The 19,979-nt window shown below is 39.2% G+C and overlaps 1 protein-coding gene across 1 annotated transcript in view; it reads left to right on the top strand.

The window, feature by feature from the left end:
• Window positions 1-19,979, top strand: part of nit2 (nitrilase family, member 2) — a 36,461-nt gene that overhangs the window by 338 nt on the left and 16,144 nt on the right. The window contains exons 2-4 of the mRNA XM_059968635.1: window positions 9,823-9,941; window positions 10,490-10,610; window positions 11,805-11,893. Of these exons, the coding sequence (XP_059824618.1) occupies window positions 9,823-9,941; window positions 10,490-10,610; window positions 11,805-11,893 (329 nt within the window). The remainder of the gene's footprint in view (window positions 1-9,822; window positions 9,942-10,489; window positions 10,611-11,804; window positions 11,894-19,979) is intronic.

Here is a 19,979-nt window from a genome sequence, read left to right on the forward strand (position 1 = left end):
AAATACAAACCGATCTGATTTCGAACAGTACCTTAAATTGGTTAATTATAGTTTAAAGTTTTTTTATGGGCGGAATTAGTCGTAATTCGAGTGCACATTCTTGCTGTACTTCGGCTTGTTGAGTTTGTCATGGTGGTGTCAATCCGTCTTTTACGTCGTTCTGGTGATAGTTACAGGGAGATTTTAGGTGGCTGGTATCACAGTTGCTGGTGCACCCTATCGTTTTTAGAGAATGAGTGAGGTAAGGGGTGGAGAGGAGAAATATTACTGGGGTACCCATGGATTATAGAGAATGAATGAGACGGGTAGAGAAGGAAGATAAATTATTACTGGCGTAGTATTAGAAAATGAATGAAATAGGGTTGGAGAGGAGAAATAAAGTGGTTCTGGGGTACCCATGGATTATAGAAAATGGGTGAAATAACGGTAGGGAGGAGAAGTTGCGAAATAAAGTAATGTCTTTTGTGTGTCCTTGCTTAAACGGAACTGCGATTTTCGCTGGGCTTGCAATCCATGAAGCCACCCCCTCCTCTTCTGTCCAAGAGTACCAGATAAAAATTGCAGAAGTGCAATGACATCTTATGCAATATCAAGTGCAATATGCTTGATAGCTGCCAAGGTCTCTCCATACACTATTTGAGTCACATCTACTTCCAGAATCTATTTTGGGCTAACTTTTCAAAGCTACTTGGCCCCCTCTCCCCCTTCTCTCTTTTTCCATTCCCCATTCTGTCTCCCCTCCCACCTGCCCAACTCCTCTCTCTGGTGCTTGTTCTCCCATGGTCTGCACTCCTTTCCAATCAGATTGCTTCTTCTTCAGCCCTCCCCCCCCCCCAACCTATCATCTCTCATCTTCTTACTTCATCCCCCTCACCTATTGCCTGCCAGCTTGTACTCCTTCCCCTCCCTTCCACGTTCCTATTCTGGCTTCTTCACCGTTCCTTTCCGGTCCTGGTGAAGGGCCTCAGCTCAAAACACCAACGGGCTATTTCCTTCCATAGTTTCTGCCTGACCTGCTGAGTTACTGTGTGTGTGTGTGTGTTGCTGTGGCGTGGGGCCAGGTGGCACTGCGTACCCTTCAATGACTTTTTGCTGTTTCTGTAGCGCCGTGACATCAGCATTTAAACTCGCTCCTAGTTCATGGTCATGGGGAGATTGAGCCATTGTCTTCACCCCAAGCACCAGGCCCTCCCCTCTCATTCTACACCATTATGTGTTGAAGGTGACTATGAATAATGACCTATTCTAAGTACATTAGGAGCAAGAGGTTTGTAGAGGTCAGAGGGGTAATCTATGTGGGGAGCCAAGGGATATGAGTGAGATCACACTTGGAGTATTGTATATATTCCTGCTACACAACAGGAAGGGTGTGGAAGTAATAGGGAGAGTGCAGAAGAGATTTCACCAGCATGTTACCTGGAATTGAAGTTCTAGCTAAAAGGAGTTGGACAGATTTTATTATTCTCATTGGAACGTAGGGGGCTGAGGTGAAAAGTTATGAGGGGCATCAATGGGACTGAACAGAGTAGACTAGAACAAGAGGTCACAGATATAATGTGAGCAGGGTGAAATTAACAAAGGTTCGAGGGGAAAGCTCTTCACACGGATGGTGGTTGTTCATCTAGAGTGAGCCACCAGTGGAGGCGGTAGAGGCATTTGAACTGCTACTAGAATAGGAAAGATGAAGAAGAACATGAGCCTAATTCAGTCAAACGGGATCAACATGAAAAGCCATTATAGTTGGCATGGGCGAGGTGGGCCTTAGAGATATCTTGGTTCTGTGCGATCTTATGATTCTGAGTTAGCAACCAAGCCAAAGCTTATTTGATCTAAGCAAAGCTCCCCAAAGCTGAAGGCCTTGCAATTCAAAAACTTTTACAGTACCTCCAGAATAGATAATAGCATAGTGTTTAGCAATTGCTTTACAGCACCAGCTATCACAGGTCAGGGTTCAAACAAGTTTGAAAGAGCTTGTATGTTCTCCCCATGACCGTGTGGGTTTTCTCTGAGTGCTCCAGTTTCCTCCCACATTCTGGAGATGGACTGTGTGGTCAGGGTTAGTAAGTCATGGGCATGCTACGTTGGCATCAAAAGTGTGGCAGCACTCACTGCCCCAGCACAATCCTCGCAGATTTGATTTGACGCAAACAACGTATTCACTGTATGGTTCAACATTTCAATGCAGATGTGATAAATGAAGCTAATCTTTTCTTTTCTCCACATACACCTGTCCCATTCTCTATAACACATGGGTGCGGCGGCAGTTGTGATACCAGTTATCTGAAACTTGCCATTAGAACCTTCATCGCTGTATGGCCTTGTATTACCGCCCTTCAGTGAACACCAACTCTCTTACACCCATTATGTCTGCACACATACACTCCCTAATTCTGGCGTTCCTTCCGGAGTTTCAATCTCATCAAACAGCATGGAAACGGGCCATTCAGCCCAACTCATTCATACTGACCACCGGGCACGCTTCTGTATTCACCCCATTGCCTAGCACTTGGTCTATAGCCCTCGATGGCTGAGGATTTCAGTGTTCATCAGGACAACCCATCTTCAGCCGCTCTCTCAGCCGAAGTGTTCAGGTACACACTACTCTTGGGGTGAAGAAGATCTCCCTAATATCCCCTCTGATTTTCCTCCCCTTCACCCTAAACCTATGTCCACTAGTTTTATTTATTAATGAAATGGGCACAGTCCACCCTATTTATATCTCTGGTATTTTTGAATATACTCCAGTCTTTTCTCCTGTTAACCTCCCCTGTTCCAGCAAGAGCAGATCTAGTTTCCTCAATCTCCTCAGAAGAATCCCAGGCAATGTACTGGTAAATCTCCAGTGGACCCTCTCCAGTGCCGTCACATCCTTCCTGGAGCTTGGTGACCAGAACTGTATGCATTACTCCAGCTGAGGTTCAAGTAACGTTTTATACGGTTAGAGCATAATAACCCTAACCCTAACCCTGTATTCCGTGCCCCATCTAATGAAGGTCAATATGCCTTCCTAACCTCAGCCCAACACTTCACAGTACCAGTGACCCAGGTTCAATTCTCGCTACTGTCTGTAAGGAGTTTGTACGTTCTCCCCGTGACCGTGTGGGTTTCCTCCGGGTGCTCTGGTTTCCTCCCAGTCCAAAAGGGTGCCGAATGATTGATGAATGAGGCATTGTAAGTTGTCATGGGGGTGAGACGGTCACAGAGTCTGGATTAAATTGCTGAGCTGAAAAGGCAGCAAAGGCCTATTCTGCACTGTATCTCAGGAAATAAATCAATTAAAAAAAAAAAATCCTTCCATATTGCCTTTTCACTTTGGAGCGATGGAGGATGAGAGATGACCTGATAGAGGTGTACAAGATGATGGGAGGCTTTGATCATGTGGATAGTCAGAGGCTCTTTCCCAGGGCTGAAATGGCAAACACGAGGGGGCATAGTTTTATGGTGTTTGGAAGTAGGCACAGAGCAAAGATTAAGTGTTTTACACAGAGTGGTGGGTGCACGAAATGCACTGCCGGTGAAGGTGGTGGAGGCAGATAAGATAGGGTCTTTTAAGAGACTCTTAGGGACATGGAGCTTGGAAAACTAGAGGGCTATGCGGTAGGGAAATTCTAAGCAGTCTCTAGAGTAGGCTACATGGTCAGCATAACGTTGTGGGCCGAAGGGCCTGTGAGATGCTGCAGATTTCTGTATTCCATGTTCATATCTTCATCCAAGTCATTCACATCAAAATCAGGTTTATTATCACCGGCATGTGCCATGAAATTTGTTAACTTAGCAGCAGCAGTTCAAAGCAATACATAATAAAGAGAAGAAGAAAAAAAATAATAAATCAATTACAGTATATGTATATTGAATTGATTAGCCCTGTGTGCTATTTGTAACATATGTTGCAAATAGGAAGGTCCCAGCACCCATCCTTGTGGGAGACTACTAGCCTCTGGAATCTAAACGCAAGAAACAATTCTCCACTGTCAACCTGTGTCTCATTCTACCGAGGCAGTTTTGGATCCAGTTTGCCAACTTGCCCTGGATTCCTTGGGCCCTAACCTTTTTGAACCAGGCTTCCATGTGCTACTTGTCAAAGGCTGTACTGTAGTTCATGTAAATAACACCTACTGCCCTGTTCTCCTCAATATGCTTTGTTACCTCTTCAAAGAATCCAGTCAAATTTGTCATGCAGGATGTGCCCTTGACAAAGCCCTTGCCCTTGGCTGTTTCTGATTAACCCCTTGTCTTTTCAAGTGATCGTTAATCCTCACCCTCAAAACTTTTTCCAATATTTTCCTTACTCTGCTGCTAGGCCAATGGGCCTATAGATACCAGGCTTTTCCTTGCTGCCTTCCTTGAATCCTTCTATTTCTTTCTCCCCCTCTTAGAACTTCCTTCAAGTTTTCCCTTTAATCAAGCTTTTACTGTCTGTTCTTTCACCGAGAATTAATTATCTCTATGAAATACCTTGGGAGATTGCTCTCTGTGTTAGGCAGGCTTTATCAGTGTAATTTTTTGTTAATGCAGGACTGTGCAAAAGTCTTAAGCATATAACCATATAACAATTACAGCATGGAAACAGATCATCTCGGCCCTTCTAGTCCATGCCCAACGCTTACTCTCACTTAGTCCCACTGACCCGCACTCAGCCCATAACCCTCCATTCCTTTCCTGTCCATATACCTATCCAATTTTGCTTTAAATGACAATACTGAACCTGCCTCTACCACTTCTACTGGAAGCTCATTCCACACATCTACCACTCTCTGAGTAAAGAAATTCCCCCTCATGTTATCCTTAAACTTTTGCCCCCTAAGTCTCAACTCATGTCTCTTGTTTGAATCTCCCCTACTCTCAATGGAAAAAGCCTATCTATTGAAAAGTCAACTCTCTCTATCTCCCTCATAATTGTAAATACCTCTATCAAGTCCCCCCTCAACCTCCTACGCTCCAAAGAATAAAGACCTAACTTGTTCAATCTTTCCCTGTAACTTAGTTGCTGAAACTCAGGTAACATTCTAGTAAATCTTCTCTGTACTCTCTCTATTTTGTTGACATCTTTCCTATAATTCGGTGACCAGAACTGTACACAATACTCCAAATTCGGCCTTACCAATGCCTTGTACAATTTTAACATTACATCCCAACTCCTATACTCAATGCTCTGATTTATAAAGGCCAGCATACCAAAAGCTTTCTTCACCACCCTATCCACATGAGATTCCACCTTCAGGGAACTATGCACCATTATTCCTAGATCACTCTGTTCTACCGCATTCTTCAATGCCCTAACATTTACCATGTATGTCCTATTTGGACTATTCCTACCAAAATGTAGCACCTCATGCTTATCAGCATTAAACTCCATCTGCCATCGTTCAGCCCACTCTTCTAACTGGCCTAAAACTCTCTGCAAGCTTTGAAAACCTACTTCATTATCCACAACACCACCTACCTTAGTATCATCTGCATACTTACTAATCCAATTTACCACCCCATCATCCAGATCATTAATGTATATGACAAACAACACTGGACCCAGTACAGATCCCTGAGACACACCACTAGTCCTCTCTGGCATCTCCCATCCAGCCACTGTTGAATCCATTTTACTACTTCAATATTAATACCTAACGAACCTTCCTAACTAACCTTCCGTGTGGCATCTTGTCAAAGGCCTTACTGAAGTCCATACAGACAACATCCACTGCTTTACCCTCATCAACTTTCCTTGTAACCTCTTCAAAAAATTCAATAAGATTTGTCAAACATGTCCTCCCATGCACAAATCCATGTTGACTGTTCCTAATCAGACCCTGTCTATCCAGTTAATTATACATACCATGTCTAAGAATACTTTCAATTAAGCTACCCACTACTGACGTCAAACTGACAGGCCTATAATTGTTAGGTTTACTCTTAGAACCCTTTTTAAACAATGGAACTACATGAGCAATACGCCAATCCTCCAGCAACATCCCCGTTTCTAATGACATTTGAAATATTTCTGTCAGAGCCCCTGCTATTTCTACACTAGCCTCCCTCAAGGTCCTAGGGAATATCCTGTCAGGATCCAGAGATTTATCCACTTTTATGTTCCTTAAAAGCACTAGTACTTCCTCCTCTTTAATCATCATAGTTTCCATAACTTCCCTATTTGTTTCCCTTACCTTACACAATTCAATATCCTTCTCCTTAGTGACCACTGAAGAAAAGAAATTGTTCAAAATCTCCCCCATCTCTTTCGGCTCCACACATAGCTGTCCACTCTGATTCTCTAAGGGACCAATTTTATCCCTCACTATCCTTTTGCTATTAATATAACTGTAGAAACCCTTCGGATTTATTTTCACCTTACTTGCCAAAGCAACCTTGTATCTTTTAGCTTTTTTAATTTCTTTCTTAAGATTCTTCTTACATACTTTATATTCCTTGAGCACCTCATTTACTCCATGCTGCCTATATTTATTGTAGATATCTCTCTTTTTCCTAACCAAGTTTCCAATATCCCTTGAAAACCATGTCTCCCTCAAACTTTTAACCTTTCCTTTCAACCTAACAGGAACATAAAGATTTTGTACTCTCAAAATTTCACCTTTAAATGACCACCATTTCTCTATTACATCCTTCCCATAAAACAAATTGTCACAATACACTCCTTCTAAATCCTTTCGCATCGCCTCAAAGTTAGCCTTTCTCCGATCAAAAATCTCAACCCTGGGTCCAGTCCTATCCTTCTCCATAATTATATTGAAACTAACGCCATTGTGATCACTGGACCCGAAGTGCTCCCCAACACATACCTCTGTCACCTAACCTATTTCATTCTCTAACAGAAGATCAAACACTGCCCCTTCTCTAGTTCTATATACTGTATATAGCTTGGGAGCCTAAGATTTTTATACAGTACTGTAGTCATTTTATGTATTGCCGCGAGAAAAAAAACACATTTCAAGACGTGAGTGATGATAAACCTGATTCCGATATTCTGTTTTGTGGACTGAGAGTGGGAAGGGGGTATGGAGAGGGGAATCATGATTGGGAGAAGGGGACGGGAGAGGGGAGGGACTGGGAAGCACCAGAGAGATGTTCTGTAATAATCAATAAACCAATTGTTTGGAATAAAATGTCTCGGGGCTGGGGTGTTTCTTCACCTCACTACCCCCCCCCCCCTTTCTCTGCCACCTGTCCCACCCTCGACATTCCCAACATCCTTCGCTCCCGCCAGATTTGCTCTCCTCTCCACGTTGACAAATACAACACGGTGCAAAAGTCTCATATGTCACTAGAGTGCATAAGACTTGTGTAAGATACTGTATCTAAGAAAATATGTGATGGCATTGGAGAGGTAGCAGAGAAGGTTCATGTAAATGATTCTGGGAATGAAAGGGTTAATGTACAAGGACCGTTTGATGGCTCTGAGTCTGCAGTCAATGGTGTTGAGCAGAATGAGGGGATTTCTCATTGAAACCTATCGAATTTTGGAAGGCCTAAATAGAGCGGAAATGATGTTTCCTGTATTGGGGGAGTCTCCTCATTGCTTTGTGCTTGGTTCGGGTTGCAATATTCAATCGTTTCTAGACATTTCACAGAACCATAATCAAGCAAAATATAATAGATGTGAAGCCAGAGGGTAGAGCAGCAGAAACCCACACAATCGCAGGGAGAACTTACAAACTCCTTACAGGCAGTGGTGGGAATTGAACCCTGATCGCTGATCAGCACTGGAACAGCATTCTTTCAGGGTTTTTTTGCTCCAGCTATTATTTTGGGGCAGCACCTAAATATTTGTATGAGCCACTGCAATGATTGATATTAGTGACTGATAGGCAAGTGGGATTTGTTGGATGTTATGACATCAGTCTGAATGACGATTAATCTTTGAATGACCTTATTAAATTTTATGGGTTTAAATAATTACAAACCCAGCCTTTAACAGCTGAGTTAAGAGCTTGTTGCTGATATGATTTAACATTGCAGTTTATCCATTCACAGTGTGAACAACATCATGATACATTTGCTGGTAATTGTACAAAAAGAAATGCCTCTGATATGCAGTGATGCGATGCCACAAGTTGTTAAAAGTTTGTCTTTTCTGAATTAGTGCTGTAACTGAAAATCACAGCCTAATCTCCCCAGTTCCCTGACCAGCAACAACCAAGCTCCAATCGTAGTAAGCCTTTGTTTATTTCAGTTCCTAGCCTGGGGTTGAGCAAACCAACCTTAGCTGGATATTATGCACAATATAACATTGATATCTTTATGAAACACTATCAAAATCGAGGGTAATTTCTCTAATAGAAAAAGTGCAGCTTTCATTGGTGAAACAGTAGGTGGATGTAATTAATTTGAATTTTTGGAAGGTTTTTTTTAAGATCTGACAAAAGGAATTTGGTTGGTCCACAAGATTAGAGCACATTAAAATCAGGGGAATTACTGACACGGATTGGGAATAAGTTGTTGGACAGAAAGAGTGGGAACAAGCAGTTAGTTGTCAGATGGGCATGATGTAACTGGCGGAGTGAAGTGCTTGGTCCCAACTACATTTTTTATTGAGAGATACAGCACTCGTTACGCAGTGAGCCCGTGCTGCCAGATCACACCGATGTGACAAAATCGACCTACTACCCCGTGCGCCTGTGGATTGTGGGATCGGAGCGCATGGTGGAACCCAGCTTACTCACAAGGAGAACACGGTGGAACTGAACCCAGGTTACTGGTGCTGTAGCTATTCAGGAACAGCGTCTGCCCTTCTGCCATCTAATTTCTAAATGGACATTGAACCCATGAACACTACCTCACTACTTTTTTATTTACGTTATTTTGCACTACTTTTATTTAATAGACATGTACATATTTAATGTAACTCAGTTTTTTCTCTATACTATTTAGTATTTCATTGTACCGCTGCTGTAAAGTTAACAAATTTTGATGACATATGCCGATGATATTAAAACTGATTCTGTAACTAATTGCCACACTACCGTGCCCCCTCCCCATGCTCAGTCTTCATCAACTATTTGGCTGAGGGGACCAAATGTCATATTTTCAGTTTTGCTCATCAAAACTTTTGAGCATAGAGAACGTGTACAAAAACATATGGATAGGCTGAGTGAATAGGTCAGAAAGTGCAGGTGGAATATCATGTGGGAAAGGATGTGAGATAATCCAGTTCGATACATGCAGCAGAAAAGCAGGATGTTGTTAACTGGTAAGAGATTGGGCAGCATTGATCTTCAAAGAAAGCCAGGTCTGTTTGTACGAAGTCACAGGGGTAGCAAGCAAGTAGGAGGGCAGACAAGAAGTCAACCTTACAATGACAGGATTTGAATACTGGGGTAAGGAAGTTGTATTGCAATCGCATAGGGCCTTTGTGAGCAAGTTCTAGGCAAGAAGACACGGTTTCAGAATAAAGGATAATTTGTTTAGATTGGATTAGTTTATTCTCCTATACGCCAGGGTGTAGCAACATTCCTCATTTACATGAACCTCACAGAGAAAGCAGTACACATGGAGAATTGAGATGAGGAGAAATTTCCACAATCACTCATTCTGTATTCCAGAGGACTACGGAGGCTCAAAAATGAGGTTTGCTAGATTTCTCCACAGAAAGGAAATGAAGGGAGATGGGGATAAAACTGGAAGATGGCGGATGAAGATGATAACCCGTGAATAGTGGAAGATGCCCAAAGCGCGGGTGGCCCATTCCTGCCCTCTTTCCTAACATTCTCGTGTGGCAACGATCCAGAGAAAGTTGGCAATTCTAGTGGCACAGATTCATTATGGCCACATCATTTATTAACAGATGTTTGTTGTCTGGTTTTTTGTTCCTAGAATTCCGACTGGCCCTGGTCCAGCTCATGGTGTCACCCCTGAAAGCCAATAACCTCAGTAGAGTTGGGCAGTTTGTGAAAGAAGCAGCCGTGAAGGGAGCAAAGGTTGTTGCACTCCCTGTAAGTAATGGAAGTAAAATAACTGTTCCCATTCCACCCATTAGAGAGTCGGGTCATAGAAAAGTGCAGTACAGAGTGCCACACACCATTGCATAATTTAATCCTTACCATCAGTGACATCATAACTTGCATTGGTCTGAAATGAGAATATTTGCTTATTGTAGAGAATGTTTTCACTAACCTACACAACAGGTAGGGATTATAGCTACATTGATGAGTTAAGGTCCTGGCTCTTGTAAGCCTTTAGTGGGCCAGATGCTGTTTTCCCCGCTTCATCTTGTATACGAATGGAAAGTTTAATAAAATGAGGGCTAATGTTTCATGTTATGGAAATGCCACTGAAAATAATTCAATCCATGAGCTGAAACTGTTCATAGACTGAGGTTTTCTTTTGAGCATAATGGCATCCTCAGATTCACCCTTGTTATATCATCCTCTTCCACAAGTACATTGCAATGGCTTTGAACAAAATTCAGATAATGGTTGCTTGTCTTAGATTTTTATTCTGAACCCCTGAGCTTAGAGATGCTTTGTCTCTTAAATTACAGGAATGTTTCAATTCTCCCTACGGAACAAAAAATTTCCCTGAGAATGCAGAAAGGATACCTGGAGAGTCGACCCAAATATTATCTGATGTAGCAAAGGAGTGTAATGTCTATCTTATTGGTGGTACGTATGGGATCTCTGCCTGAAAGTTTATTTCAAACTGACAAAGAACCAAACTGCTATAATTGCTTTATTCCATCTTGTGAAACAGCTTCAAACTCGGACTAATAGAGATGTGAAGCACGATGCCTTTTGCATGATAAAGCACTGAAGATAACCTTAATGCTTCATGCCTTACTTGGTGTAAGGCACTTTCTGTGTCCCTTTGAGGGATTGATGAAGGAGGCGGGTGTGTCTTGGGGGATGAGAATGGCACAAAGCGAGGCAGAAGTTATCTCATATTTCTTTATTACAGGTATTTTTTCAAAGTTCAAAGCAAAATTTATTATCAGAACACATACAACCCTGAGATTTTTTTTTACTGCAAGCATACCCAGCAAATCTGTGGAACTGGAACTGTAAACGGGATCAATGGACAACAAACTGTTACAAAAGCAGATAATGAATAAACAACAATAAATAACAAGAGCATAAAATGACAAGATGTAAGAGTTCTTAAAGAGAGAACATTGGTTGTGGGAACACCAGAAATAGAACGAGTGTTCAAGAGCCTGAAGCTTAATTTCTGATGTTTATAATAAGATGTCACATTCCCACGATACTTAGACGACAAGTGATTGCATGAATTATATAACTGATCTTGCTCTACATGTGCATGAGATACATGCCTAACAGTATCATGTATTATTAAAAATATTGTCACATATAAGGTTTTCATCTGTATCACAATTTGCCAAGATGTTCAATTTGCAACTGAGTGCAAGGCTCATGAGAGGATTTGAGGAGATAATGCATTTGACCTTTCTCGTTGTTGAAGCTCCAACTAAATGTGAGAAGATAATTCAAGTCTGATGGCTTAAGATGAAAACATAAAATGCCTCATCTGAAAGAGATCAGGGAGTTTCTCTGCTAGTTAGCACCAGAAAATATTTACAGAACACATCTTCACTTTTTTCATTTGATGTTGTGGGCTTTGGGCTGTCCTGTAAATGACTTCTTAAAAACTGGTGCATTCATATTCATATTTTTAACTGGACAAAATGATTGTTATTCAGTATTGGAGGAAAACATAGGACAGTTTGTTCTTTTCAGTTCAGTTTCAGTTTTAACTTAGATTTGTAGAATTGTCTAGAAGTGAATCAATGCATTGTGTTTAGATTGGCACCACGGAACTAATTCCTTTTGTTGTTCCTGCAGGGTCTATCCCAGAGGAAGAGAATGGCAAACTGTACAACACCAGCACTGTGTTTGCACCCAATGGATCCATGCTGATGAAATACCGCAAGGTCTAATTTTTAAAGTAGTTTACAATGAATGTGTAACGCATTAGATCAGAAGATTTTCCTTTTGACTGATTTTCCTTTTAAGCTGATGAGAACTTTTCTTTCCAAAGGTTCATGTATTATCATAGTATACAACTCTAAAATTCTTCTTCTCCAGACAGCCACAAAACCAAGAAAGAACGGTGGCACAATCATCAACCACCAAACCCCTCCTCCCCACACAATAAACAAACAAAAAGGGAACCCCCGCAAAATCTCCTTCCCTCACACACACAAAAAAACACAGAATGCAAAAAACAGTAAGTCTGAAAAAAGAACTCCATATTCAAAACACAGAAAACCTGGGTAATATTCTCTGGGCTCCACAGAAGGCCTTTCCCTCTCTGGCACTGAGAGATCCCACCAGTGATCAAAAAGCAGTCTCCCCTCTCCAACAGCAGAGTGATCCCCCAACAATCAAAATGCAGTCTCCCCTCTCCGTAGCAGAGCGATCACACCAGTGAGCAAAGGGCAGTCTCCCCTCTCCAATAGGAGAGCGATCCCCCAACAATCAAAAGGCAGTCTCTCCTCTCTGTAGCAGAGCGATCCCACCAGCGATCAAAAGGCAGTCTCTCCTCTCTGTAGCAGAGCGATCCTACCACCAGTGATCAAAAGGCAGGCAGCCGGCGCTCACCTTGATGTTTCATTCACATTTGCCTTGATGTTTTAATCTCCCTCATTGCTCTAATCAGTAAATCATGGAAGCTTTAATCAGCAAAATGGAATCAGACATCGACTCACAGCCTTCTCTACACAAAATTCTAAATTCAAGTGATGTCAAATGGTCTTCACCCATCTTTCACCCCATGTCATGGCCTTAATTTTGCTCCTTCACCCACCAAAGCAAAAATTGTGAGTGGAGGGCCTCATTCAGTTTCATGTTAGTAACTTGGCTTGATGCTCTATTATCGGTGTCAATTACGTGTCTCTGGTAGATTTTCTTTATGCCCTAAGGAGATTTTTCTGAAATCATTGTAAAGGTAGATGTTCCAGATTCAGATTTAATCTCACTGGCACATGTTGTGAAATCTGTTGTCTTTGCAGCGGCAGTACAATGTAATACATAATAAAAGAAAAAAACAATGACAGTAAGTATACATAACTTGTTAAATAATTAGTGCAAAATTAGAAATAAAAATGTAGTGAGGTAGTGTTCATGAGTTCAATGTCCATTCAAAAATTGGAATGCAGAGGGGAAGAAGCTGTTCCTGAATCACTGAGTGTGTGCCTTCAGGCTTCTGTACCTCCTTCCTGACGGCAGCAATGAGAACCGGGCATGACCTGGGTGATGGGGTCCTTAATAAACAGAGCACAGTGGAACACCACTAGTCAGCAATTTCAATGCAGAATATGCCTCTTTTCTGGGCAGCACAGTGTGGGTGCGTAATGCTTTACAATGCTAGGGACCCGTGTTCAATGCCACCACTGTCTGTGTTTGCATGTGGGTGTCATAAATGTCCCCGATGGATGGTAGGGAGACCCCTGTGACCCTTTCAGCTGTTCTTACAGTCCTTTGTAGGGACTTCTGGTTCGATGCTTGACTGCTCCCATACCAGGTGGAGATGCAGCTTGTCAGGACACTCTCAGTGGTGCTCCTGTAAAATGCAGTTATGATGGAGGGTAGGGGGGACGTGGAAGAGCTTTGCTTGCCTCAGTCTTCTTGGAAAGTGGAAGCACTGCTGTGCCTTTTTGTTCAGGGAGGTGATATTAAGGGACCAGGTGTGGTCATCTGTGACGTGAATGGATTATGTGTACATCATTAACTTGTTTTGTCACAAGTTTGAAATCTCAGTCAGGGTTATGAGGCGCGACCCGCTCTTCAAAGCTGTGCTGACTATTGCTATTAAGACTATGCCTTTCCAAATGTTTGTAAATCCTGTTCCTAAGAATCCTCGCCACTGGTTTGCCCACAACTGGTAAGTGATACAAATGTATCACTGACTGGTCTATAAATCCCAGGACTATCCTTATTACCCTTGTTAAATGAAGGAGCAAGGTTTGCTGTCCAACCCTCTGGTGCAACTCGTGCAGCAGAGAAGGCGTCAACACTCCAGCAATCTCTTCTCACATCCCCTAGTAACATGGGATTAGAGGGACTAGTTCTGCTGCTTGTAGGGTCAAACTAATGTATGTTTGTCAGACTTGTCTGGAAACAAGTTCATACATAGGGATGTCCATAAGTTGGGAGTACTGTACTTCACCCATGAACAGCCTGCTATAATTCCATGTGTTTTGTTTGTCTTGTCTCTTGAATCTGGACAGAATGCGTTCTGTTTTTGTTGAAAATGTCCCTACCGATCAAAGCAGTGGCAAGACTATGTAGTAATTTACCATGTCAATTAGGAAGAGAGTTTCAGCAGACATAATTATCTGTTCAAACCCAAAACCAGTCCAAGGTGGTTATGCATTTGTTATCTTTAAAGTTCATTCATCTGGGTGCCAAAGTTTTCTTTTTCAGTGTAGTACCCAGATAGAGTTCATGGGGTCAAGGTGTAAATATTTGTTCATGTGTCAGTGATACTGGTTTTGCAATGATAAAGCGGAAGAATGGTACAGCAACTGTTATAATTTCTCCCTTTAGTGTGGTGCTTGTGACTGCAATGTGTGTAGTGCTCTCTCTGATATGTGCCACACCTGGAGTTACTGGGATCTGTGATGCAGCAATACTGTATCTAAGTATTTGAACCTCAATAACCATACATTTTTGGATATTTAGCAGCAGAACAAACTGTTTGGCTAAACTAGACCATGCTGACGATAACTTCATGTGTTATCCTCTATTTCCCTCTCCCATATACTACGTGAATCGCCTCCCCCATTGCCCCATAAATCCATCGATACTATTCACTTCCTGTGGAGGCAAGTTGTCAGCAATCACTGCATAAAGAAATGTCTTCTCAACTCCCTCTTCAATTCACAGTTTAATACAATTGCTGCAAAGTTGTGGCCACGAGCTGTGTAAATAATTCTGGCTTATTATTAAACTTAACTATGACCATGAGACATAGGAGCAGAATTAGACCATTCAGCCCATCGAGTCTGCTCTGTCATTTCATCATGGCTGATCCCAGATCCCATTCAGTCCGTTCACCTGCCTCACCCATTTCCTTTGATGCCCAACCAATCAGGAATCTCAACTTCCACTCTGAATGTACTCACGGATTTGGCTTCCACCACAGTTTGTGGCAGAACATTCCACAGATTTACCACTCTGGATAACAAAAATTCCTCTTTACTTCTGTTCTAAAAGGTCGCCGTTCAATGTTGAGCCTGTGCCCTCTAGTTCTGAATACCCCCACCAGAGGAAACATCCTCTCCACATCCACCTTATCTAGTCCTTTCAACATCTGATTGGTTTCAATGAGATCCTCACGTATTCCAGTGAGTACAGGCCCAAACCTGCCAAATGCTCCTCATATGTTAACTCCTTCATTCCTGGAATTATCCTCGTGAACCTCCTCTGGACTCTCTCCAATGACAATACATCCTTTCTGAGATATGAGCCCTAAAACTGTTGACAAAGGAATTTAAATTCCTTTGGGTTTGGTTTTGTCAAGATTTAGCATTTTTCCAGAAAATACTTGATAACTTTTTTCAGAATTTATCTGAAGCTTCATCCTACTCATATCATGTTTTCTTTTGAACTTTAATTTGTAAATCAGCAACAAAATCTTGAGATCAGTGATTGTCACTTATTGATAGAGATTTTGAGTATTTGAACTCCAGAAGCGGAAAAAAAAAATCTCCTGTGTTTTGTCTTTCTTTCTTTCTTTTTCAATCTTTTTATTAAATTTCATATATAAAAAAAAACAACACAAAATAATGAATAGATTACAGATTCAATAAACTTGAGATTACATTAGTAATAGGATAATAATATCCTATTAAAACATCCATCAACAAAAGGTACATAAATCAATCAAGTCTATATAAATATATATGAAAAACAAAAATAATCGTCGAAAAAAGAAGAAAAAAAAATTGAAATTATATATGAGAAAAAATATATATTGAAAAAAAAATACTAAACTAAAGCTAACATGGGCAATAATAGCACTTTATAAATATATAAAGGTGTCAAGAAAAGAACTCCAGAACTCCATACCTGAACAAGTATAAGTAGAGAAAAGGATCTGAAATAAGCCAAATTAATTCATATGAAAGTGTCGAATAAATGGTCCCCAGGTTTCTTCAAATTTAATTGAAGAATCAAAGATAGTGCTTCTGATTTTTTCCAAACTCAGATAAGAAATAGTTTGGGAGAACCACTGAAATGTAGTAGGAGGATTTACTTCTTTCCAATTTTGTAATATAGACCTTCTGGCAATTAATGTTACAAAGGCAATCATTCGTCTGATTGAAGGGGAAAGCTGATTGCCATCTTCATTTGGTATACCGAAAATTGCAGTAATAAAATGGGGTTGTAAATCGATATTCCATACTGAGGAAATGACATCAAAAATGTCCTTCCAATAGTTATGTAAAGTGGGACATGTCCAAAACATGTGAGTCAATGAAGCCACTTCTAAGTGACATCTGTCACATTGAGGATTAATATGCGAATAAAATCGGGCAAGTTTATCTTTAGACATATAAGCTCTATGTACAATTTTAAATTGTATTAAAGCATGTTTAGCACAAATAGAGGAGGAATTAACCATTTGTAAAATTTTTTCCCATTTATCTGTTGATATATTACATCGAAGTTCTTTTTCCCATTCTTGTCTAATTCTATCCGATATTTCTGGCTGTATCTTCATAATCATGTTATAAATAAAAGCTACTAATCCCTTCTGACAAGGATTAAAAGTAAAAATCAAATCTGAAAAATCCGATGGAGTTGAGTTAGGAAAAGATGGAAGAATTTTATGTAAGAAATTTCTAATTTGTAAGTATCTAAAAAAATTAGATTTAGGTAATTCAAATTTGTTGGATAGTTGATCAAAAGACATCAAAGTACCTTCAAAAAAAAGATCACGAAAACATTTTATACCTTTCCTTTTCCATATACTAAAAGCTTGATCTGTCAATGAAGGTTTAAAAAAAAAATTACATAAAATAGGGCTGTCCAGAGCAAAGTTTTTCAGATTAAAGAATTTGCGAAATTGAAACCAAATTCGTAGTGTATGTTTAACAACAGGGTTAGATATCTGTTTATTGAATTTGGCTAAATCAATAGGAAGAAAAGAACCAAGAACGGAAAATATAGAATATCCCTTAACCTCACTACATTCCAAATTTACCCACTGTGGGCACACAGGTGAATCCAAATCTAGTTTCCAGTACATTAGGTTACGAATATTATTCGCCCAATAATAAAATCTAAAGTTAGGTAAAGCTAGACCACCATCTTTTTTAGACTTTTGTAATTGCCTTTTGCTTAACCTAGGATTTTTATTTTGCCACACAAATGAGGAAATTTTTAAATCAATATTATCAAAAAAAGATTTAGGAATAAAAATTGGTAAAGCTTGGAATAAATATAAAAATTTCGGTAAAATCATCATTTTAATAGCATTAATCCGACCAACTAATGATAAAAATAAGGGAGACCATCTAGTAGTAAGTTGCTGAATTTGATGAAGCATAGGTAAAAAATTCAGTCCAAATAAATCTTTATATTTCTTGGTGATTTTTATACCTAAATAGATAAAGTTATCAGTAACAACTTTAAATGGCATCCTATCACTCAATAAAGTTTGCGCGTTTAAAGGGAATAACTCACTCTTATCTAAGTTTAACTTATAACCAGAAAAGCTACCAAATTGAGCCAACAAGGATAAAATAGCAGGAATAGACCTACTAGGATTAGAAATATATAACAACAAATCATCAGCATAAAGCGATAATTTGTATAACTTCTCATTACGGGTAATACCAAAAATATTAGGAGACTCACGAATAGCAATAGCTAAAGGTTCTAATGCAATATTAAATAATAAAGGACTTAAAGGACAACCTTGTCTCGTACCACGAGATAATTGAAAAAAAGAGGATCTATAATTATTTGTAAGAACAGAAGCAACAGGTTTATAATATATTAATTTAATCCATGATATAAAATTAGGACTAAAATTAAAGTTTCTCAATGCATTAAATAAATATGTCCATTCAACTCTATCAAAGGCTTTTTCAGCATCTAATGAGATAACACATTCTGGGGTTGTAGGTGATGAAGTATAAATTATGTTAATCAATTTTCTAATATTAAAAAAGGAATATCGATTCCTAATAAAACCAGTTTGATCTTCTGAAATAATCTGTGGTAATACCTTTTCTAATCTAATGGCTAAAATTTTTGTAAGAATCTTAGAGTCTACATTTAATAATGATATAGGGCGATAAGATGCACATAAAGTAGGATCTTTATCTTTTTTAAGAATTAAAGAGATAGTAGCTTCATAAAACGATTGAGGTAGTCTCTTCTTAACAAACGCATCATTAAAGATTTCACATAGCCAAGGAGAAAGCAATAAAGAAAAAGTTTTAAAAAATTCTACAATAAAACCATCAGGACCAGGAGCTTTCCCTGAATTCATTGATGAGATAGCCTCTCTTATTTCATCCATAGAAATAGGAGCATCAAGCAAGCTACAATCTTCATCTATCAGTTTAGGAATATTCAAATTATTAAAAAAATTATCCATCGTAAACCGGTCACCGTCAAATTCTGATTGATATAAAGATTTATAAAAATCTTGAAAAGTGTTATTGATTTCTTTATAATCAGTAGTTAAATTACCGTCTTGTTTACGAATTTTAATAATTTGTCGCTTAGTCGAAATAGCTTTTAATTGATTAGCTAACAATTTACCAGTTCGATCACTATGAATATAAAATTGAGCCCTAGTCTTAATTAATTGATTCTCAATTGAAGAAGATAATAATAAACTATGTTCCATTTGAAGCTCAACTCTCTTCTTATAAAGTTCTTTGGTAGGAGTAACGGAATAAATCTTATCAATTTCTTTAATTTTATCCACCAATAAAGCTATATCTGAATATCTTTGTTTTCTTTTACCAGCGGAATATGAAATAATTTGTCCACGAATAAAAGCCTTGAAAGAGTCCCAAAGTATTCCTTTATCAATCTCTTCATTATAGTTTGTTGAAAAAAATAAGTCAATTTGTTGTTTTATGAAGGTAATAAATTCTGGATCTTGAAGTAAAGTAGCATTAAGTCTCCAAGATCTAGTATTGATAGAAGAATCCGAAATCTTGATAGATAACTTCAAAGGCGCATGATCCGAAATAGCAATAGAATCGTATTTACAATCAATAACATCTGTTAATAAACGATGATCAATAAGAAAGTAATCAATTCTAGAATAACTATGATATACATGTGAAAAAAATGAAAATTCTTTATCTTTAGAGTTCAAAAACCGCCATATTTCAGTAATTCCAGAATCAACCATAAAAGAATTAATAAGTAAAGCTGATCTATTCGGAAGAGTTCGAATAGGTTTAGATCTATCCATCGAAGGATTCAAACAACAATTAAAGTCTCCACCCATAATCAACATATATTCATTCAAATTAGGAAGAGAAGTAAATAAACATTTAAAAAATTCAGGACAATCAAAGTTTGGAGCATAAATATTAACTAAAACAACTTTCCGATTAAAAAGTGAACCAGTTATCAACAAAAATCTACCCTGTGGATCAGAAATAATTTCATAATGTGTAAACGAAATTGAGGCGTCTATAAAAATAGACACACCCCTAATTTTAGCGGTACAATTTGAGTGAAATTGTTGTCCTTTCCAGAACCTAAAAAAACGTTGATTATCCTCCCTCCTAATGTGGGTCTCCTGTGCAAAAATAATATTAGCGTTCAATCTATGGAATACTTTAAATATTTTTTTACGTTTAATCGGATGATTTAAACCATTAGTATTCCACGAGATAAAGTTAATAGATTTATCCATCATACCAATATTAATTGTGTGTATCATAAAAGGTTAAAAAGACACATAACCCACAATTTAGGAAGAAGGAAAATTGATTCAGGAGCAACCGGAGATCCTGACACCTCAACAATATTAAC

Source organism: Hypanus sabinus, chromosome 4 (genome assembly GCF_030144855.1).
Source record: "Hypanus sabinus isolate sHypSab1 chromosome 4, sHypSab1.hap1, whole genome shotgun sequence".
NCBI lineage: Eukaryota > Metazoa > Chordata > Chondrichthyes > Myliobatiformes > Dasyatidae > Hypanus > Hypanus sabinus.